This window comes from Dryas octopetala, chromosome 4 (genome assembly GCF_963921425.1).
Source record: "Dryas octopetala chromosome 4, drDryOcto1.1, whole genome shotgun sequence".
Lineage (NCBI taxonomy): Eukaryota > Viridiplantae > Streptophyta > Magnoliopsida > Rosales > Rosaceae > Dryas > Dryas octopetala.
The window spans coordinates 7,462,587-7,486,866 of record NC_141369.1 but is presented as its reverse complement, the minus strand read 5'-3'; the positions used below and the strand labels follow the sequence as shown (position 1 = coordinate 7,486,866).

Here is a 24,280-nt window from a genome sequence, read left to right as displayed (position 1 = left end):
ATATCAGTTTAAAACTGATATCTAAATGTGAACATTAGATATCACGACGCTATATCAGACGGCTACCCAAATAGATATCAGTCCACGACTGATATCTATCGACATTTTTGTTGTAGTGTTATAGAGTTCATGAGCGGTCCAAGTGATGAAATCAGATGGAGATGAGATAACTCTCTCCATTTAAATTTAAACTCATCAGATAAGAGATAATTAATTCTAGATAAATCCACATTATCTCATTTTCCAACTTGTTTTCATTTGAAAATAATGTGACACATGGTATATGGGCATCTTATCTCAACCTCAACCTTTGTATTTTTTTTTTGAATTTTTCTTTTTTACGGTTCAACATAGGTGAATGTTGTAAAGGCTCACAATGTGGAGTGATGCAGCTCTTCTCATCTTAAATGAAAGCAAAGTTAGACTCCAAAGGGCCAAATTGTTGTTGGCCATTGCAGGAGGATCAATAGGCTCCATATCCACATTAGGTCATTGTAGCATGGACAATATATAAGCATGAGCAGGTTTGGCAAAGGAATGGACATATTAAGAATATTAGAGCCAGTAGAATACGGGCAAGAAGAGAGGTAAGAGGTTGGATCCATGGGATCTAATTAAAGGAGGTATACATCCCCTAACGGTGACAAAGAGTCAAAGTAGCTATCATTAGCATGTGGCATCATGTTGCCTACAAGATGATCAATAGTCAAGGGGAGTGGTTCAATGGTATGAGTGAGATAATCATTGATGAGAAGTGGTTCAATGGTACTGGATGATGATTCATGGGAAGTGGTTTCACTATTGGATCGATAACAAGTTTAGAGGAGTAAAATTAAAAAACTAAAATTGAATTTTGGTTTAGGTATATATATATATACATATATATATATATATGTTGCACATTGGATGATTTTGCAGCCTGATAGCTTAGTCTATTTTTCCTCCATCCAAAGGCATTTTATTGCCTTCATCTTTGAAGGCTGCTGGGAAGGTTCCATTGTTAATAGTACATAAAAGACTAAAGTAAACAAGCTTACTGCTATAGTTGGTTGCAACAAGCTTAACAAAAAAAACAAAGAGTACGTGTTCTAATCCAAGTGGAAAGATATTGAAAGTGTAAGCAGCAGGTGTTCTTATACATTCTAAACTGAAGTGGAGTAGCAAGTGTCTAGGTTTAACTACAAAGGAGGGGCTTTGAAGTACAATTTATAACAAATATTCCAAATACAAGGACATTCAAGTATTTCTGGTAATTATTGTTCAACAAGTGGTACTGATCGAAGATATTAAATATAACTAATGGATGTTAAAAGAGGATGAGAATCAGATATTAGTAATGACCATTGCATGTTGCAGGGAGGCATAGGGACCTACGCCGCTACGCAGGTCCCATCAAGCCACTTCAGCTGACAAATGCATAGCAAATATAATTGTTTACACATAGTAAAGGGAAATTAAATTGTTTATATGATGATGTAATATCAAAAGAGGTGAATGAGAGTTGTACACTTGTACATGACATATAATAAAAGTAAGATAAATGGAAAAAAAAAATAAAAACATGGTTACTCATGATTTGTTACCAATATATAGGCCCAATCAGTTCCATGAAAAGAAATAATAGGGAATGAGGTGGACCAATATCCACAAAACACTGAACAGTATCGATCAAAACCAGGTTATCGATCTTGTGGTGGACGTTGACTGCTCGACCACATTTGAGCATCAACAATAATGTTCGATGGTGTGCTTCCAAACACTACATATATTTATTAAAGTCCGTTAATTATAAAGTATTAACAAAGAAAAATATTAACCAAAAACACCAATCTATTTCTATTAACTTACACACACTTTTCACCGGCCCAACTACACAAATACCCCAAAACCAATCTCCTTTTCTTGGCCAAATCCATCTCCTTCTTCAACTTTACCAAACTGAAAAGTGTTCATCTTACTCTCAAGCATCTTTCTACAACTGCTACAGCAACAACGAAAAAAATAGGTTCAATCTCTACAGTTTCATCTATAGTAACTGCAGTTTCACTTGCAATTAGTAACTGCAGTTTCACTTGCAATTAGTAACTGCAACTGCAAGTTTGCAACTCCAATAAATTGCAATTTCACTTGCAGTTAGTAACTACAACTGCAAGTCGGAAACTCTAATAAAATGCAGTTTCAGTTCATTTGCAGTTCCAGAAACTGCATTTTCGCATTTTCACATTTTCACTTGTAATTTCAGAAACTAAGCTTAAAAAAAATTTAAAACCTGCTACTGATAAGGAAGGCACAGGGGTGGAGTTGGCTGCCCCAATAACTCTCTAGGCGTTGTTTTAGTAAGGAACTTGGCTTGTTCTTTAGCTTTTGTGTGTTCTCTCTCATTCTCCCTCGTTGCTAGAGGCTAAAACGTTGAATTTAAGTCACCAAATTCGCCGAAAAGGCTGCCGACCTTTGTAGCTTCGATCCTTTGATTATGGTGGGTTGCTAAGCAATCGGAACCTATGGGAAGACTCATCGTATCCTTGGGAACAAAACCCAGGTGGTGGGAAGTCGCGACAAGGTTGGGATCAGAGTGAATGCTGGGGCTCCGATCGAATCTAGGGGTTGCTAGGTGTTCTGAGTTCACATGGATAAAGTGGGAAGAGAGAGGAACTCAGGGGTGGTCGTCTCGTCGCCATCCATGGCCATATGCGTACACACATCGGCATGGAAAGTAGCAGCGGGGGAGAGCGAGAGAGAACAGAGAGAGTGCTCGAGGAGAGAAAGAGAGTGATGAGAGAGAAGAAAAATTTCATAAATGAGGGGGAGAGAGAGAGAGAGAGAGAGAGAGAGAGAGAGAGAGTTTAAGAGTGTTTTGAAAAAATTAAAAAATTAGCAACCATTGGATTGCTTAGATGGCTAAGATGGAAAGTTTGGTACCAAACTGGTACCAAGAAATGGGTAACCAATCCACTCTCAAAGTGACCTAATTGTTAAATATTATCAATATGTGTATTACAAGTTACAAACAATAAGTAAAGTGTAGTCCAGAGTAATTATTTCGATTAATTTATTAGTAGCGAACCACCAAACATATAAGGAAATTTGAGAGTTTGTGAGCCATAGGTTATTTTAGGGTTTACTTAGAGTTTGGTTGAAAAAGATGAGTGGGTATATATATTTGATGAGTTTATGGGGTACAACCGTACAACGAGCAAATGAAAATAAATTTCTTCATGTCATTTGTCCACTGTTGATGCAAATTCTCGTGAGGTAGATGCAACAACGTAGAGATGATGACTTGGCTGATCCGAAGCCCTGCTGGATGATGATGTAAATGTTGATTGGGATCTTCCTGTAGACAAACACAAGATCAAAGGAGATGGACCGGTGTGGTACCAGCCAAACACACTCCGATGATGAAATCAGTGGTGGTGTTTGATGATAGGTGAGGAAGAACAAAAGATGAACTTGGGAGAATAAGGAGAACAAGGCAAATGTTCTGGGTTATTCTCAGCAAGTTGGGTATGCTCTTTGGTGAGTGAGAATTTTTGTGTAAGTGTTTCTGTAGATGGATTCATAGATCTCGTTTTGCACACATGAGTTTGATATATATAAGCAAAGGAGGTCTTGATGAGTAAGTTACCTGCATGTGAATGAATGGTTGCCAGTGACCCACGCGCTTGGTCAGAACTAGTTGCATGCACAGCTACTCACCTCCTCAGCATTCAATACTGCATTGAATGCTCCATTAAATGCAAGGTTGGAAGGTTCAGACAAACTCCCCCAATAGTCAGGGATGCAGGCAGGATATTCCATCTGTCAGAGGATTTTGTGTCAGATGCATTTATGTGTGGCGGTTCATCCCAATCGTGATCTTCCTGGGAATGGCGGCGGAGAGCCGAGCCGAACCGAGCAGATGTCCTTATGCGTATGCATGAAGTCCATGCGTGATCGGTATGCGTATGCATGAAGTCCATGCGTGATCGGATCGGACATGGGATTCCAGACCGAGCCGACCCAAAAGATAGGGGTCCCTCCGAGCCCTAACTGGCCGACGCCAGAACTCGAAAGTAGGTCACTTCAGTGCCGAGCCGAGCTGAACCGAGATGACTGTGGAAAGATGGACACTCAATCCCTTGGAAGATCATCGGTTCGGCTCGGACCGAACATGGAGGACCCGACATGGAGACCCGGTCTGAGCTGGCAGAGGAAGTGCTGAGCAGTGATGATGTGGAGGTCAAAGTCCGACCGCTGGGAAGTCAAACACTGAAGTCAGGTCTGACCAGCCACGTGTCCGGCCCTGGTTGGCTGTTGGATTGGTGTGGGTTTATCCACAAACAGGAGTCCCCCAGCTTCCGATCCGAGCAGGCAGTGGTGGATTGGAAGTTGAAATGAAAAGACTTCCCCAAAGATTAGTATGTTGCTCGATCCGAGCCGAACCCAACAGGTCAACGTTCCTGCAGATCCGAACAGGTGATGACTTGTGTTTGGCCAAAATATCTTGGGGGCAGGTGAAGGGACGTTTGGTTTCTGCATGGGGGAACGTAAGGGTCACCTCATTTATGGGTATTTTGAATGCTTGACAGGTGTCAAGATCTGGGATTTGAAGCGCCAAAAAATGAAGGGCTGAGATCGGTTTGCATGGGGGTATAAAAGAGGTGGTTTCTCTCTCTTCCCTCACTTTCATTTCCAGACTTTCTTTCTCTCCCTCTGCAAAACCTCTCTCTCCCTGCGAATCTCATTCTCTCACCGCAATCTGAGAGGTTGTCCGATCCCGAATTTTGACCAGACACGGTCGTGGACGAGGTGGTTCCGAGTGTGTAAGGGGCGGAGACTTTGGGCGGAGGAAAACCAGTAAGTGATTCTCCTCATTTTTGAGTTTTCTGCATTTTCGGGTTTTGGGTGTGTGTTCTTGAGAGTTCTTGAGAGAAAGTGCTTTTTGATCCAAAAAAGGTAAGAGAGAGGGTGAGAAAAGTGTTTGTCATGTCAACAAGTGACTCGAGTGGTAGGCTCGGCTCGGGAGAGGCATTTGAGGGGATAGTGACGCCGAGCTGAGCCGAAGCCCACCGGCGGGTGAGGCGAGTTGGGACGGGTTGTCTGAGGAGTTGGATGAGGTCGGCTCGGCGTTGGATCTTAACCCAGGCGAGGAACGCCGAGCTCGAGGGGACCAGGAAAACCCCGAAGTGTTGAGTTCTGATCGGGAACAAGGGGTGGCCGAAGGTGACGACGAGGAACCCCTTGACGTCGAGCCGATCGCAACCGTCCCGAGTAGGCTCACCTCGGGCTCAGATGAAAGGGACCGGGGTCACGAGGCGTCGACCTCAGCCCAGGGGGTGACGGGGAGTCCGATCGACCCGGACTTCTACGAGGAAATGGCGTGGAAGGCCGATCAGATCCCCAATGAGATGACCGAATATCATCTCGGGGATTTGAGGGATAGGTACTCAGTCCCCGAATCCGTGCTGACAAGGTTGCCGATCGGGGGAGAGAAGCCGAGCCGACCCCCAACAGGATGGGTGACAATGTACCCCGAGATGTTCGAGAACGGGGTTCGGCTTCCTCTGCACCCCTTCCTGCAGGACTGGCTTGCGACGATCGGCGCGGCGCCGCACCAGTTGAACCCAAATGTGTATAGAATAATCTTGTCTATGCACATTTTGTGGCACAAGGTGCACAAGTGTGTGCCAGACAAGGATCTTCTCTTCTGCAACTACGCGCTGAGGTCGAAGCAGAGCGAGCTCGGATTTTACAACCTTCAGGCATATTCGGGGCCACTCTTCGGCGGGAATCCCTCCTCCCAGAAGACATGGAAAAAGAGATATTTCTTCGTCTCTGGGGATTGGGAGTTCGCCGATCCGAGCAGTGCCACTCCGGCTCGGGTTCCTAGAGCATTTAGGATTCCAGGTGGGCACTGGATATCTGGGAGAGCCGATTCGAGAGTGACTTGTTTATTTTTGCTTTTTTTTTTTTTTTTTTTTTGAAACTGACTCTTCATGTTTTCTTTTTGCAGTTAGCTGGAACAAATACAAACTCCGGGGCGAACTCAGGGATCAGATCGCCGCAGTGAGAAGCTCACCCCCGGAATACTTGTCGACCAAGTTCCTGCTCGGGGAAACCCAAATCAGGTCGAGTGGGATCTCCTAGTTCGTACCCAGGTGGAATCCTCGAGCCGAGAGGGGAATGGCGCCCACCGAGCTGGAGGCCCGTTTAAGGAAGAAGGCAGCTCGGAGCGTCCAGAGGAGGGCCGCGGGGCGGGCCCCTGCCGAGCCGGTCCAGGCTCCCGTCGCAGCGACGGCCCAGCCCGGACCTTCTGTGCCGAGGCCGTCTCGGCAAGGAGACAAGAGGAAAGCTCCCCAGACCGAGGTTCGGGTGGAGAAAAGGGCTCGGGCCGAGCCCAGTGGTCCCGGTGCCGAAGCGTCTGGCTCGGCATCTTTAAAGACGGTGGAAGTAGACCCCTCCATCGAGCCGTTTGTCACGGGCCTCAAGCGCGTGATAACGCCGAAGATACTGGAGGGGCTCTGGGCCGGTCAGGACGAGCCGAGCTTCAGCCAGAAGGCCCTAAGCACGTCTCGCCACGCCATGTTGGTAAGTTCTTTTCACCTCGGACTTATGTCTATCCGCTCGGTTCGGATTAATGATAGTAATCTTTTGTTGTTTTGCAGCTCGCCCTGAAGCAATTTGAATCTGCCCATGCCGCCGTCGAGGCCGAGGTAAAGATGGGGAGGCTTCGGGAGCGGAACCAGGAGCTCAGGAAGAAGATGCCCGAGGCCGAGCGGGCGATCAAGGCCGAGCGCGAGCGGTCGGCGGGTCTGCGGTCCAAGCTGGCCGAGAAAGAGGTGGAGGTCGCTCGGCTCGGGAAGGAGCTTGTGTCCTCGGAGCAGAAAGTGGCTGACTTGGGGCAACTCGTCGACCAACTCCAGTAGGATGTTGAGGAGGCCGAACGAAGGGCGGCTGAGTCTCGGCGCCGAGCTGGGCTTCCGAGTGTCCAAGCGCTGGCTGATGCCCACTTTGAAGGGTATCAGGAGCTTTTGGAGGCGATCCGGTCGAAGAGGCCGGACTGGGATGTCTCATTCCTCGGCGAGTCCGATGATGAAGAGGATACTCAGGGAAGTCAGCAGGACGAGCTTCCTCTTCCTGATCGTCAAGCCCCCGCCGAGGCGGTCATATCAGCGGCCGAGCCGACTCCGAAGGATCCTCCGCTGCCTGAGTGCGAGCCGACCCCGATCCCCCCAGTCCCTGAATCGGATCCCAACGCTGAGATGCAGATCGACGGGGTTGAGGTGGTGCAGCTCGGCGAGGAGACGCCCGAGGAGTCTACTGAGCCGATCCTGGAGGGGCCTGCCGAGCGATCTGCATGATTTATGTTTTTGTTTGTTTTTGTTTTTGTTCCCGAGCCGAAGTGTGGCTCGGGTTTAATTGATTTTGGAACAATCTGTACTTGATTTTACCTTGTTTAATTTTATCAGTATTTTCTTTTTTTTTAAACAAGTTGTTGTCAGTTCGGCTTGGACATGGAACTTAGAGACAAAAACAAGTAAAAATGGGTAAGAAAGATAATGAAAAAATAACACTCATGCTAAAAACAAAGGCATATTGAGATCGGCTCGGCATACCGATCGCAATGAAATGAAATGAATAACTTGTCTTCGGATAAGTTTGATAAGCATATGGAAGATAAGCAGGAATTTAAAAACCCACTGATCCCGGATGGGCTCGGCATACCCATTGAGATGTTTAGGAATTTTGTTTTTTGAGAAAAATATTCAAACCTACTTTCAGATCGGCTCGGCATGCACAATGAAAGTTTTGGTTGGAGTGTATATTTTTCTTTTAGAAATATCCTGTTGAACGTTAGGACTGTAGGAAGTCACTTCGGCTCGGACAGGAATTTTTATAGATCTGATAAGTCTGTAATATGCCGAGCGTCGGGCCGAAAGTGGCGCGCCAGCTCGACACATGAGTTTATAGACCTGATGAGTCTGTAATATGCCGAGCGTCGGGCCGAAAGTGGCGCGCCAGCTCGGCACAGGAGTTTATAGACCTGATGAGTCTGTAATATGCCGAGCGTCGGGCCGAAAGTGGCGCGCCAGCTCGACACATGAGTTTATAGACCTGATGAGTCTGTAATGTACCGAGCGTCGGGCCGAAAATGGCACTTCGATTCGGCACATGGGTTTATTATTTTTTCGAAGGAAACACTTAGATCTTTCCTCTTTGTTGAAAGTGTATAGGAGTAGAGTCCCCAGTGTTTTCTTCGAAAAATAAGAAGAAGATGAGTCAAAATGTGTTCATCCTTTCATTGATTGGAATGAGTGTTAGGTCGGACAGTCCCCGATCCTAACTACATTTTTACTGATAATAAGTCTTCAAGTGTTCAGCGTTCCAGCTATGCTTGAGAGGCTTCCCAGCCAGAGTGGCCAAGTTGTAAGTGCCAGGCTTGACTATGCCTGTAATTCTGTATGGTCCGGTCCAGTTCGGATCGAATGAGCTCTCCTTGACGGCAAGGGGATTCTTCTTCATGACGAGACTGCCCAATCCGAAGCTCCTGGGCCTGACCCTTTGGTTGTAGTATTTGGCTACCCTCTGTTGGTAAGCGGCTCGGCAGAGATTGGCGTCGGTTCGCCTCTCCTCGATTATGTCCAGGCCGAGCCGGAGTCCGGTGTCATTGGTCTCGGAATTGTATGTACCGGTCCGGAATGAAGGAGTCCCCATTTCGACCGGGACGACAGCGTCAGTTCCGAATGCCAATGCGTAAGGTGTTTCCTTCGTGGAGTTGCGGTAGGAAGTTCGGTAAGACCAAAGCACCTCTGACAAGAGTTCAGGCCAATTCCCCTTAGCATTATCAAGCTTAGTATTGAGGGTCTTCTTGATGATCTTGTTGATGGCCTCGACCTGTCCGTTCGACTGCGGATGGTAAGGAGCGGTGAAGCGTAAGTTGATGTTCAGACGTGAACAAAAACTCCTGAATTTGTTGCAGTCGAACTGCTTGCCATTGTCCGCAATGATGGTGTGCGGCATGCCGAACCGGCATATGATGTTCTTCCAGACGAAGGTCTCCATCCGCTCGGCCGTGGTAGTGGCTAGGGGCTCGGCTTCGGCCCACTTGGTGAAGTAGTCGACTGCTACTACGGCCATGGTGACTTGCCCTTTCGCTTTCGGCATAGGGCCGATCAGATCGAGTCCCCACCGAGCTCGATTGACCACTTGATGAGCCGACCCGAAGTTTCGGGCTTTGCCAGGATTTGTCTGAGCGGCTGATCGGTCAAGACGACGATCGAGTGAGCCTGGAAGTAGGGCCTTAATTTCCGAGCCGAGCTGACCAGGGCGAGAGCCATCTTCTCGAATTTTGGATACCTGGTCTCGGCATCGGCGAGGGCTCGGCTCGTATAGAAGACCGGGTGTTGTACACCGCCGACCTCTCTCATCAGAACTGAGCTGAGAGCCGAGTCAGAGACGGAGAGGTAGAGAAAAAGTTCTTCACCTTCCTCTGGTTTGGATAATATGGGAGGTTCCCCCATGTGCCTTTTCAGGTCTTGAAAGGCCTGCTCGCATTGGGGGGTCCATTCTATGCCCTTCCCTGCTCCCCTTAAAGCTTTGAAGAAAGGGAGGCACCGGTCAGTGGACTTCGAGATGAACCGGTTCAGGGCGGCGACTCTTCCAGTCAGACTCTGGATTTCCTTGCGTGTCCTTGGGGACTTCATGTTGATCAAAGCCTGGATCTTCTCTGGATTGGCCTCGATTCCCCGTTGGCTGACCAGGTAGCCAAGGAACTTTCTTGACCGAACCCCAAAGACACATTTGGCTGGGTTCAGCCGCATCTGATACTCCTTCAGGACTCCAAACATGTCTGCGAGGTCCTTGACGTGATCATCCGCCTTGATGCTTTTGACCAGCATGTCATCCACGTAAACCTCTACGGATTTGCCTATGGAAGATCTGAACATGTGGTTGACCAGCCTCTGGTAGGTGGCTCCGGCATTTTTGAGACCGAAGGGCATGACCTTGTAGCAGTACATGCCGCGATCAGTTATGAAAGATGTGCCCTCCTGGTCGGATTTGTGCATGAGGATCTGATTATACCCAGAATAGGCGTCCATGAAGCTGAGGAGCTGATGTCCTGCTGTTGCATCGACGAGCTGATCTATTCTGGGCAAGGGAAAGCTATCCTTGGGACAACCTCTGTTTAGGTCGGTGAAGTCCACGCACATCCTCCACTTCCCGTTGTTCTTTTTTACCATGACCATGTTGGCAAGCCAGTCGGGATAGTTGACCTCCCGGATGAACCCGTTGTTTTGGAACTTGGTTACCTCTTCAGCCATGGCGGCGTATCGAACCGGATCATATGACCTCCTCTTCTGACGGACCGGTTTGCATCCCGGGTCAATGTTCAGCCTGTGGGTAATCACGTCAGACGATATGCCTGACATGTCATCATAAGACCAGGCGAACACTTCCGCATTGGCACGGAGGAAGTCGATTATGGCAGAACGTTGTTCGGGGCTGATCTGAGTCCCCACTCGGACGAGCCGATCCGGGGTATCGTCCGAGATCGGCACTTCTTCCCAGGCCTCGGCGGGAAGGGGCCGAGATTCTGGGTTCGGCTCGGAAGTGAAGTCGAATGTTTCCGCCCTCGGCCACCTGCCCGAATCGGCGATGGAGTCAAGTTCCTGCGAGTTCGGCAGCTGACCCTTCTGCTTGATCGAAGCGGCGTAGCAAGACCGAGCCGAGCACTGGTCTCCCTGAATGACAATGCAGTCGTCGCCCACCGGACATTTGATGAGGAGGTTGGCGTAGTGGACGATACAGTCGAGGTCGACCAGAGCTGGTCTGCCCAAGATGATGTTGTAGGCTGACGGCCGCTTGACGACGATGAAGTACGTCATGCAAGTCCTCTTGATCGGTCCCTTCCCGAGCGAAAGGGGAAGGTAGATGTGTCCGAGAGGCTGAACCACTTCTCCCCCGAACCCGACCAAGGCGGGAGTGTCAGTCTCCAGCTTATCCTCGCCGATGCCCATCTGCGCGAACACAGAGTGGTAGAGGATGTTGACTGAGCTCCCCCCATCGACGAAGGAGCGTGCAATGGTAGTCCCGGCCACCTCAGCCACTATGACGACCGGATCATAGTGGGGGAAGATGATCTCACTCGCCTCGTTCGGCTCAAAGGTGACCGGTGCCCAGTCTTTCCGTTGTCTTTTGGAAGTGCTGGGCTGACCCGCTTGGATTGACAGAGACTCGTGAGCTTGAGCCGCCTGTCTGACATACTCCTTCTGGGATCGGTTCGAGCTTCCCACGAAGGTTGGGCCCCCGCCAATTGATCCGATCACAGCATCCCTGACATCGATGGTATTGGTGGGCTTCTTCGGCGCGGCCTTGAGTACCCTAGGTCCGCCGGCCAGGAATTGATTGATATTGCCCGCCCGTGCAAGAGTCTCAATTCCGTCGCGGAGAGCGTAGCAGTCACCCGTGACGTGGCCGTGATTGGAGTGATACTTGCAGAAGACGCCCTCCCTGATTTTGTCTAGGGGTGGTCCCTTGATCTCCCTTGCAACTGGGAGCTGGTTCTTGACCTTGGAGAAGATCGTCTCCAGACCGGCGTTGAGGGGAGTGTACTCCGTGTATTGGATGAACTTGGGCCCCTTGCCCAGAAGTTGGCGTGGTTCCTCGGTCCTGGTCTTCTTGGATTGGACCTGGGGTTTGAGGCTTGCAACCTCTCCCTCCTTCCTCTTGGTTGAGGTCGGCCTGGGATTCAGGGCCTCCACCTGGGCATCCCACTCCTCAGCCCGCGCCCACTTAGTGGCTTCAGCAGAAAGCTCATCATAAGTAGAAGGAGGGTTCCTCATCAGGTGGGAGCGGAGTCCCCCGGCGAGCAGACCTTGCATAAGGGCGTTCTTAGCCGATCTGTCGTCGCAATCGTCGCACTTCGTGTATTCGATGTTGAAGCGGATCAGATAGGCCTTGAGGCTTTCCCCTTCCTGTTGTTTAATAAGCGACATATCGTTCAAGTTGTAGAGTCGTTCGGATACAACCCGATATCTCGCCAGGAAGGCTCTCCGAAGGTCGGAGAAGGAGTCGATGGAGTTGGGCTGGAGGGTCCGGAACCAACCCCGAGCCGATCCCTTCAAGGTTGAAGGAAAGATTCGGCACTAGTGGCTTCAGACGCCTGGCGGGCTTCCATGGCGTACCTGAAGCTGTCAAGATGATCGTACGGATCCTTGGTTCCGTCGTACTGATCCATCTTGGGAGGCTTGGTGTCCCGGGAGACCTCAGCATCCATGATTCTGCTGGTGTACGGGAGGGGAAGCTCTTCCCCGTGGTCGGCTCTACCGGTATACCCCCTGGAGACCTCGACCTGGCCGAGCCGATCGTGGACGCTTCGGATTTTGTTTTGTACCAGAGTCCGGACCAAATTTTCCACGTCGGGAGTGGTCGGCTCGGCTTGATTCTCCCCCGAGCGCTCGGTTCGATCACCGAGTCTCTCGCTCACTGGTTGGCGGGTGATCCTTTCACTGAGTGGACGACGGTCGGACATGACCATAGTATCCCCCAATCGCTCCGCGGCGGATCGTCTCCCCGAATAAGTGTCCGATGTGGAGGGGCCTTGACTGGCGGTGGGACCAAGTCTGCTTCTGACTGGCACCCTGGGTTCAGTCGAACCAGTTGGGTTGACATCCCCCAACCTGGATCGGATTGGAGGTCGTTGATCCGTGCCCGGTTCGGCACGGTCTCCTCCCAGACCTTCGGGAGAGTGTTTCCTGAAGGCCGCCTGCTTCTGCTGGAGGAGGCGGTGGGCTTTCAAGAACTCGGCCTGCTCAGCCGGAGGCATGTCCTCGAAGCCCGGAAATATGTGATCCGCGCTTTGCCGAGCCGACCGGTCGTCCACGTCGGCTGGGGTGCTTTGCCGAGAAGGAGACGGTGAGAAGACCTCCTGCTCGGCTCGGGTCTGGCGCGAACGGAAACCTGATCCCCCACTGTTCTCGAGCTGAGCACGATGGCGTGCAAGTTCTCTGGCCAGCTCGGCCTGTTTTGCGAGTAGCTCATTATTCTGCTTCAGGAGTGCATTCTCAGCGGCTAAATGTCGCTGGCTCTCCTTAAGAAGTTTGTGAGCAGCCCGAATTTTTGAGGGACCTTTGGGTTTTGGTGTCCTGGGGAAATGTGCTCCCCTCATCTTCTCAGGTGTCTCAGGCTGATGTTGTCCATCATTCTGAGACGCTCCTGAAGAAGAACTGCTGTCACGAAAGATGGTAGCCATGATGACTTGTGTGAAGGAAGAGCTTAGCACTTGCGATGATGAACACAACGGCTGAAGTCGATCTTCCCACAGACGGCGCCAATCTGTTGATGCAAATTCTCGTGAGGTAGATGCAACAACGTAGAGATGATGACTTGGCTGATCCGAAGCCCTGCTGGATGATGATGTAAATGTTGATTGGGATCTTCCTGTAGACAAACACAAGATCAAAGGAGATGGACCGGTGTGGTACCAGCCAAACACACTCCGATGATGAAATCAGTGGTGGTGTTTGATGATAGGTGAGGAAGAACAAAAGATGAACTTGGGAGAATAAGGAGAACAAGGCAAATGTTCTGGGTTATTCTCAGCAAGTTGGGTATGCTCTTTGGTGAGTGGGAATTTTTGTGTAAGTGTTTCTGTAGATGGATTCATAGATCTCGTTTTGCACACATGAGTTTGATATATATAAGCAAAGGAGGTCTTGATGAGTAAGTTACCTGCATGTGAATGAATGGTTGCCAGTGACCCACGCGCTTGGTCAGAACTAGTTGCATGCACAGCTACTCACCTCCTCAGCATTCAATACTGCATTGAATGCTCCATTAAATGCAAGGTTGGAAGGTTCAGACAAACTCCCCCAATAGTCAGGGATGCAGGCAGGATATTCCATCTGTCAGAGGATTTTGTGTCAGATGCATTTATGTGTGGCGGTTCATCCCAATCGTGATCTTCCTGGGAATGGCGGCGGAGAGCCGAGCCGAACCGAGCAGATGTCCTTATGCGTATGCATGAAGTCCATGCGTGATCGGATCGGACATGGGATTCCAGACCGAGCCGACCCAAAAGATAGGGGTCCCTCCGAGCTCTAACTGGCCGACGCCAGAACTCGAAAGTAGGTCACTTCAGTGCCGAGCCGAGCTGAACCGAGATGACCGTGGAAAGATGGACACTCAATCCCTTGGAAGATCATCGGTTCGGCTCGGACCGAACATGGAGGACCCGACATGGAGACCCGGTCTGAGCTGGCAGAGGAAGTGCTGAGCAGTGATGATGTGGAGGTCAAAGTCCGACCGCTGGGAAGTCAAACACTGAAGTCAGGTCTGACCAGCCACGTGTCCGGCCCTGGTTGGCTGTTGGATTGGTGTGGGTTTATCCACAAACATCCACAATTGTCCTTTGATAAAAGGCCAAACTAGTCTTTTCATTCAACTAATAAGTGGGGTATAATTAGCAAACGAAAAAAAAAAAATGGGAACTCTAACAAAAATTGAAGATATAATAGTAACTCTTGATTTTTTATTTTATTGCGAAAGTATAGTTTTATTGTAATACACAAATAACTAATACAATTGAAAGTCAAGTAAAACAAGAGAATTTGAATCTTTCATCAGGCTTCCAATGGGAAATTCATTGAAAGGAAGTTTGATTTTCACAATCTACATTAGATCCAGTATCAACATTAAACAACTTAGCATATCTTTTGAAATAACCAATGCGACCATTGACTCGTCGATCATTGGATATTCCGCACTCTCCACCGTTGATTATGTTAGTAACCAGCCCATATCCAGCTCTTCGATTAGCTGCCATGTCTTCTTCTGTGGGCACATATTTTCCAACCATGACATTGTGACAAGAGGGCCCGGGCTTCGGCTTTTGCTCAGTCATCCAAAACCATAGAGCCGTTTTGAATGCAATTAAGGAATTATTTGCTACCACTTCAGGGTTTTTAAGCCCATCAAACCCCAATGCTTTGCCAGCCGGGCCATAATTGAAGTTCCTGACCAAAATTTCAACTCAAAACATGCATTAGAACTCTATATGTGGGAGTACAATGTAACTACATTTTCTTTAATAACCAACTACATTAATTAGTTTTAGAATAATGAAAATTTGGATTAAATTACTAAATTGGACACTTTCTTCAGAAAACAGTAGCCATGTAGCAATTTTTATTCTATTTATTTGTAGATATTAAGTAAGTGAGAACCCAATTCATTTGGGGCCAAAAATCGGTTATGAATTAAAGAGGATATTTTGTTTTCTTGCCATCGATCAATATGTTGTTCTACTGATCGATCGCTGGTATACAGATCGCTTCGTTGTGTTTTTTTTTTTGTTTGGTATATTGTTGTGACTTATGGAGTACGTAAACTTCTAAATTGATGAACTCACCAAGATAGTTGAATTGGTCCTTTTCCTTTGTAAGATTTACCCGGATAGCACAGCCATTTGGTGGTGTTGCAGTTACAGTAGTCGCTCTTTGGACTCACTTCCTCTATATAGCACAAACCCCATGCATATGGTCCATCAGGTGCAGCAGCCCACCCACCTGAAGTCTCATGAGAGATTTGACCAAGAAAGGCTGCAATTTCGCGCTTCCTTGTTCTTAACCCACCGGTGGTACCAAACCTAGGGAAGCTTTTGGCGGCTTTGATGAAAGAATGGTAGGTGTAGAAGTGTTTGGCAGGGCATGCATTGTCATCCTTGTGTAGAAACAAGGTTTCAAAAAGCTCTTTTCGGATCAAAGACGAGATGGGAATGGGATGACGATGATGACGATGATGATGAGACTCCCGAGCCTCAGCTCCCCATTACGCATTGATGGAGATCAAAAAACAATAATTAGTGAAGCAAAAGAAGGTGAATGAGATGATGACTGAAGAAGACAATGAGCTGAGTACTGCTGCCATGGATCATGAGGTGCATTCATGTGCTACTTAATTTCCTCGCTAGCACGCAATGTATATAGGAGTAAGTTAAATAGCCCTTTAATTAATGAAATGCCATAATCATTTTCCAAGGTAAATGAAGAGGCCATATTGATTTTTATAAGGTATGAAAAGGGCAATAGTTACGCATACAAGGTCAAAGATCTAATATTTTAGAGACTTAAACAGTCTCTTATTATGATGGCCTAATTGGCACTCCACATAGCCACTTCTCAAAGTATGAGATTGAGAGTATATTTATATATGCATTTATTTGATATAGAAGGGATAATATTAAAGAACTGGCCGGCCGTATGTCTGAATTAAGTATCTCGTAGTTGTAGTGTGGTACCTTATTTTAAACTTGTATACGTGTGTATTAGGGTTAATTTTAGTTTAGTGGCCTTAAGTTTACTTCAAATTCAAATTTCATACCATTTGTTTAAAATCTTGTGATGTCATACTTTATCTTTTAAATTCATTGCAATGTTATACCTCTGTCAACATATATGTTAAAGAATTAATTTTAGAATTAATTCTAACGTGCCAAGGATTAATTTTAGTTTAATATCTCAAGTTTATTTAGAATTTCAATTTCATACCTCTTGTTTAAAATCTTACAATGTCATATCTTATTTTTTTCCAATGTGTTGCAATGTCATACCTTTGTTAGTATGACCATTAAAGAATCTGTAAAGTGCTTATGTTACTTTTACAGGTCTCACTATTTTTATGATGTGGCACTTACTTGTCAACTGAAGAATGAGTTCTCACTAAAAACCTGCCAAGTCAATTCTGACCGGACGCCACATGGTCTAACAATTATTTTCAGAGTTTTAATTATTTTTTAAAGTTAATGATTATAAAGTCCATTTTTTGACACTTAATACTTTTAAGACCCATGTCCTTTTTTGATATTTGAAGGAGGCCCAGTTTATACCAAACCTGTCCTCTCTTCCGTCTCCGTCATTCTCTCTCCGTCTCCTTCTCTTCTCTCCTTCTATCTCTATCTCCCTCTCTCCGTCTGCAAGCTTTGCCGCTGCTCCCTTCTTTGGCGACTCACCATCGTTGCCGTCGTCGATCGGACTATCGTTGCCTCTGCTTGGATCGATCTCGGTGCCCTTCTTCGGCAAACCACCACGAAGAATCCTCCCTTCACTTTGAGAAAAAGGTAGCAGAAGCCGCAACTCCAGATCGACCTCCTTCCTCACTCCCCACCTCACAAGTATGTCTCTTCTTCCTATCTCTATATCTCTTTTCTCTCTCAGCTTAGCTTGGAACATGGCCTACACTGCCATTGAATTAGGGTTTCAGATTTTGGGACTCCAATTTCAGGTGGCAAAGGTGATGGACATGCCACAATCCAAGTCCATGTCTGCAATTGCAGGTTCTTAATACAAACTTTCATTTGAAGAAAAAGTTTCATTGTAAATTTCCTTCGCTCTCCCCCTTGTAATTGAAACTTATGTTCTGTTGCCTTTATTCTACATCATATATTGCTAACTAGAATCAGGTAATTAATGGTACTCGAAAATTCACATTCCCAATTAATTTTGTCTGTGGATGAGAAGTTCTCACTTTTGTTGATGAAGATCGATTGCACACCACTGAACGTTTGGATACATTATTTTGATTTTATGTTTCCAAGGTCATGCATGTTGGAGACTTATCTAAGATTCATTTTACAGGTAACAATTCCATCATTGGCCTCTGTATACAATGAGTATGCCTCTGTATTCATTTTACAGGTAACTTAATTTTGTGCAGTTTCTTTTTGCGTTTTTAGCTCTTTTGCTTTGCATAATTTTACAGTGTTTAATCTGATGAATAGAATAGGTGGGGCTTAATTAATTTTTTTTTTTCCAATTTATTTCAAGGTTGTGGCCATGGTGATATGCAGCTTGATATATGATACAAGCATATACCTCCAGGCCATGGTGATATATTAAGATTGTTATGATTGGTTTGTATGCTAAGCCATGAAAGTAATGATTATTAAATGATGTTGAGGAATTGAGTTTCTAAAAGGTAGAACATGGCATTAGCTTCTGTACTTGCAGTTTGTGTAACTACTTATCTATAGTATTAGTTTGTGTAACTACTTGTATATTGGTGTTTCGTTATCATTATTGAGTAATTCATTGTTTGTGTTTCAATGGCAGGGGAGGTTTGTTTCTCTTGACTTTTCCTTGATTGGAATTCTGTAGTCATGCCTATGTTTGTTTAGGTGGCAATGTATTGGTGGTAGGAATCAAAGATATATTATTGGAAATTTTATATATTGTTCAAATCATTTATAGTTATGTCATGCATCTTAGTTATGTTAGTAGAATATATCATATTCATTTTATAGCCAATATGTACGTAAGTGGAGTTATGATTGTTACTACTTGTCAGTAGCAATATGTAAGTGGGGCTATGATTGTTACTGTTTGTCAATAACAATATGTAAGTGAGGCTATAGTTGTTAATGCTTATCAGTAACAATATATAAGTGGGGTTATGATTGTTAATAGTGACAGTTGATAGTGACAATTGTTAAATAGCATTTTTTTTTACAGTGGCTATTTTTTTGACAGTGGCTATTGTTAAAAAGAAAAAAAAAAAAAAAAAGACACACGGTAGCTTCAACAAAAAAGAAAAAAAGAAGAAGACACATGACAACTTCATAAAAAAAAAAAGAAAAAAGGAAGTACATGTCTGCTTCAGCAAATAGAAAAAAAGAAGAAGATAAAGATTTTTGTTTAAGTTTTTTTGTTTTTTATGTGTTTATGTTAGAAAAATACATAAGATTTGTATATGTATGTTGATTCTGGGTTCTTTTTGGAACAATGAGAATAATGATTGTTCGATAGTGGCAAGAAATAATAGTTGCCACTGTGACAGTAGCAATTAGGTGATTGTTACTGTGTGACAGTAGCAATCAAGTGACTGTTACTGTGTGACAGTAGCAATCAGGTGATTGTTACTTTCTGAATTTTGTAATTTTCTATGGTTTGAATTTTGGTGATTGTTATTGTATGACAATAACAAGATATATTAGTTATCTTCAACAGGTGATTGTTACTGTAAGACAGTATCAATAGGTAATTGTTACTACCAAATAATAACAATTTCTGATTGTCACTGCCAGACAGTAGCAATAAGTGATTGTTATTATCAAACAATGATAATACTTGATTGCCACTGCCCGGCAGTAGCAATAGATGATTGTTACTATTCGATAGTAACAATTATATTTACTATTAAAACGTAAAAGATTATGGATGCTTCATCTTGATTTTTTGTATTTTATATTGGTTATTATTTAATATGTTTATGACATGAAAATACATAAATTATTATTTGTTTTTTTTGGGTAGTTTATGTACCAATTGGTACTGAAATGGAAAAAAAAAAGAAAAAAAAAAGGGAAAAATGGCATTTTAAAAACACTGTAGCGCTGTTACTGTAGCACCGGTTTTTTAAAAAGTGGGCTGCTACAGTATTTTACTGTAGCGCTTGGGCCGGATGAATAGTAAATTTTAAAAAATGGACTTTAAAAAAAAAAACCCTATTTTTTATGCCATGTGGCCGGCATGATGTAGCTCGTTGTCATATCACTTGACATGATGTAGCATGTTGTCAGACTGCATGGCATCTAGTCAGAATCAACGTGGCAGGTTTTTGGCAGGTACTCATTCATTAATTGACAAGTAAGTGCCACGTCATAAAAATAGTGGGAGTAAAAGTCACGTCAACACTTAACATATACCTTAATGCTTGGTCATTCATTTTGATGGAGGTATGACATTGCAACGAATTGGAAAGATGAGGTATGACATTGTAAAACGTTAAACACGAGGTATGAAATTGAAATTCTAAGTAAACTTGAGGTACTTAGCTAAAATTAATCCTTGCACGCCAGCACTTAACGAATTCTTTAACTGTTATACTGATAGAGATATCACATTGCAATGAATTGGAAAGATAAAATATAGGGATTAATACCATTTTGCTCCCCCGACTATTACACTTGTATCAGTTTGCTCCCCAGACTTCTAATTTTGAAAATTAAGGACTCTGACTTTTTCAATTTTGCCAATTGAGGTTCTTTTGTCAATTTACACATTTTTTATCCAAATCTTTGAGGGCAAAATGGTCCCTTCCAATTAGATCTTATCATTTTTTCCTCATGCATCATTTTTCCTCTTTTATTTCTTGCTAAATTTTGCTTGATCATCTCGACATTTTAGATGAAAAATGTATAAATTGACGGAATAACTTTAATTGGCAAAATTGAAAAAGTCAGGGTCCTTAATTTTCCAAATTAGAAGTCTGGGGAGCAAACTGATACATGTGTAATAGTCTGGGGAGCAAAATGACATTAATTCCTAAAATATAATATTGTAAGATTTTAAATAATAGATATGAAATTGAAATTTGAAGTAAACTTGAAGTACTTAATATATAAATTAACCCATTTTTAAATCTCATATACATGTAAGCTACACACAAAAATACAAAAGGATGTCTTCTTGAGCGTACATGTTTCTATACAAACTCTTTTATGTTGAGGCCGATATTAAATATTATTATTTTGGAAGGCAATAGGCCAAAATAAAAAGGTTCTACTTAAATGAGACAAATTTTAAAAAAATTGTACTTACAGCTAGCTTGAGTTGGGTTATACAGTATTTGACTTCTCAAGTAATACTAGAGTCACCAACTATATATTATTCCAAGGGATTAATGTCATTTTGCTCCCCAGACTATTACACATATATCAGTTTGCTCCTCAGACTTCTAATTTGGAAAATTAAGGACCCTGACTTTTTCAATTTTGTCAATTAAGGTTATTCCGTCAATTTATACATTTTTCATCTAAAATGTCAAGATGATCAACCAGAATTTAGCGAGAAATAAAAAATGAAAAATGATGCATAAGGAAAAAATGATAAGATCTAAATGGAAGGGACCATTTTGCCCTTAAATATTTGGATAAAAAATGTGTAAATTGAAGGAAGAACCTCAATTGGCAAAATTAAAAAAGTCAGAGTCCTTAATTTTCCAAATTAGAAGTCTAGGGAGCAAATTGATACAAGTGCAATAGTCTGAGGAGCAAAATGATATTAATCCCTTATTCCAACTGATGTGATCGTTTTACTCTAGACTTTATTTATTTATGAGTAAAAAACTGACATGTCATATATCACATCAGTGGGTGATTATAAATTAAAATAATAGTTGGTGCATCTATTATTGTTGTTGACTGCCTCTCTTTATTGTTTCACCAAATTAAGAAAGATGTAAAACATTGATTCAAGGCATCCCAATTTTAAATTGTTGCAAAGATGCGGCTTAAGCAAGTAATGTAACTTGTTTCGAAATGAGAAATGCAATGTTGATATTTGGTAGAGCTGAATGACACAGGTCTCTTGCGAAAAAGCGCTCGTAAAAAAGGAGGCTGTGCCCCAAGAATTGGCTCCTCAGACCCCAACCCCCCTCGTTCATGCAGAGGACATGGTGATGGTAGAGACTGCCTTCAAAAAATTCTTCAGTTTCTTTCAAAAATCTCACTTTTTTCTGAATAGAGAAAAAGGACTGCATTTCGTATTTTTTTCCTTATCAACTACCTTCCATTTGTAGCAGCATACCCTGAAAAGGATGGGAAAGAAAGTAATTGAAAACTCAAAACTATAAGAAACTTTTTTTTTTCTTTTCTAACGTTTAAGTAAACAAGAACTAAGAAAAAAAAAATGTCTTTCCAGTTGAATGATTATCTATACTGCATCTTACTTGCAACATTAGAGAACAGATGGAAAACTCAAAAGCAAGATTACACATCACAGGGGTACAAGTAATCTCTTCTCCAAGATTTATCTTTTATACAAGTTACACCATACACCATTTAAGAACATTGAAAGTTGGACTGTAAATTACAAGTTCTCCAAAAGAAACCCAAACATGCATCAGCTATGTAAGTGAGTCTCTATGTCCAGCAAAGCTGATGCATGGTTAATGACCAATCAAACACAAATAGCAGAAACAAAACAAAGAGGAGAGAACCCAAGCTTAATTACCTCAATCCTGTGATCCACTGCCTATTATAAGAAGATAGCACAATGGCTCCATACTAGAGCCTTCAAAATTCGAATTTTTCGGAATGCTCAATAACTCTAGGATAAACCATACAGCAGTTGGAAAGTTCCAGTTGCTTGGGGCCTTTGTATTTCTTTCAATGTGCTGACCCCTTCTAAAATGGGGTTTATTGGGCATTTTTGGTCAACCACTGCCACATGGCAGTCAACCAAATGGTGTGCGGTTGCCCACCAACGAGGAATATTTACAGTCATATGTGACTTCTCTCTCACAACAAATATGTGAATCCTATCCTACAAAAGTGGGTCTCACATACATGCTATGAGACAGATCGAAGGTCTCATATGACCGTCCCAAGTACCAAGTACGTTCATATAATAGTTGACCAAGAAGACACCTAAGGTATTTTGATAATTTCACCTCATCTAAATTCATTTAGGCTCATGAAATTAAAGCCCAGAGCCACAATGGTTGATCTCTTAAATCTCCAACAAAGTCTGAGTCAGGAAATTAGTTATGCTAGTTCAGTCTCCTAACACTAACCTAGTACACACTACCGACGAAACTCCTACAACTTGACGATGTGTGAGGTCCATGCGAACTGTCTCGATGCTATCTCAATTGTATCTTTGCTCTGTCTTTGTTCATGAAACCCTTGAGTTCCTGAGAATTCTCGTTGCCATATGTCATATATAGTTAAGTACAGATAAAATTTGCCAACACTGAATCCTCCTAATGATACATTCCTACCAAGCGTACTTTAATGGCCTAATTATCTTAATTTAAGCTGCATGGTGCTAGTTTTGGGATGCTAAAATTGTAAGAGGCCTTAACCTTTAGGTGTTTGGCCTACCAAGCTTGGGAAGTTTCAGATTTTTAACTCAATCAGTGGAGAAATTAAAATGTAAAAATAATACAAAAGCTCTAACCTACACAGTTAATTGAAGAGGTGTATGACCATAAAAGACTCACTTTGTCTTCAGGGAAAATTAAGATCTACGTACATTGTCTTCAAATTTTATATCCTAGTGATTATTTCGATTTCAGAATACAATATACTGTAATGGGATTCATGTTTTCTAAGTTCTTCTCTTACATATTCAGAATCACAATATTAGTTCTTGTCTTCAAATTTTTTCAAAGAAGTGGTGAATTCAGATGCATTCTGATTGATTTTCAGTGAAATATATAAATATATATAGTATTGATGCACTTAGTATCAACGAAAATTTGAGAAAAAAATTTATTAAAAAAATTATTAAAAGTTTCTCTTGCATTGTTTACAACTCAAATGGATTTAAATCCTATATTGTATAGCCCCAACTATATATAGTTCATATATACCCTATTCTGTAAAACTAATGCCTGCCTTCTACCACTACACTCACCTTGTTTATCATCATTGCTTAGCTGGCCAACTTTATAAATCTCTAATTTTAGATTCAGTATAAACCTCTAACTTTATAAACTTTAGCTGGCCAAACATATACCCCTTCCCATGAGAGATCATGTTCTGCTGCTGTGATCCACTCTGCCTTTTATAAGAAGATAGCACAATGACTCTATGCTAGAGCCTTCAAAATTCGAAAATTCGGAAGGCTCAATCACTTGAGTGAAGTCTATGATTAACCATACAGGAGTGGCTTGGGACCTTTGTATTCTTTCAATCTGCTGACTTCTTAAATGGGGTCTATTGGGCATTTTTGGTCTACCACTGCTACATGGCAGTCAACTAAATAGTGTGCGGTCGCCCACCAGCAAGGAATTTTTCCATGTGACAATCATATGCGACTTTCCTCTTACAATAAACATGTGGGTTCCTCCATCATACAAATGTGAGCTCCACATACATGCTGCGAGAGGGAGGTCGATCACGTATGACTATCACATGAAAAATAAAATTTGCCCACGAACATATAACACTTGACCAAGGAGACACCTAAGGTATTTTGATCATTTCACCTCATCTACATTCATTTATGCTCATTAAAAGCCCAAGGACACAATGGTTGATCTCTTAAATCTCCAACAAAGTCTGAGTCAAGAAAGTTATGCTAGTTCATTCTCCTAACCCTAACCTAGTACACACTACCTAAGAAACTCCTACTACTTGGCAATGTGTCAGGTCCATCTGGACTGTCTCGATGTTATCTCAATGGCATCTTGGCTCCACCTTTGTTCATGAAACCCTCGAATTCCCAAGAATTCTTTTCTGCATATGTCATCTTTAAGTATATATGTATATTCCTACCAAACATAGTGTAAATTGTAATAG

General features: G+C 43.6%; 1 protein-coding gene across 1 annotated transcript; it reads right to left on the bottom strand.

Moving 5' to 3' along the window:
• Positions 1-6,578: 6,578 nt before the first annotated feature.
• Positions 6,579-23,779, bottom strand: LOC147286429 (chitinase 10-like). The gene is made up of 5 exons (XM_086240764.1): positions 23,761-23,779; positions 18,545-18,588; positions 15,389-15,795; positions 14,629-14,993; positions 6,579-6,916 (listed from the first exon to the last, which is right to left on the bottom strand). The coding sequence occupies exons 1-5, from the start codon at positions 23,777-23,779 to the stop codon at positions 6,579-6,581; spliced, it is 1,173 nt and encodes a 390-aa protein (XP_086096890.1).
• Positions 23,780-24,280: the final 501 nt, after the last annotated feature.

Coding starts and splice junctions, on each gene's coding strand:
- LOC147286429 (XM_086240764.1), bottom strand. Junction 14,994..15,388: donor GGACCAATTCAACTATCTTG/GTGAGTTCATCA, acceptor AATTTTGGTCAG/GAACTTCAATTATGGCCCGG. Junction 6,917..14,628: donor TTGTGAAAATCAAACTTCCT/TTCAATGAATTT, acceptor CTTCGTTCGGCC/TCCTCAACATCCTACTGGAG.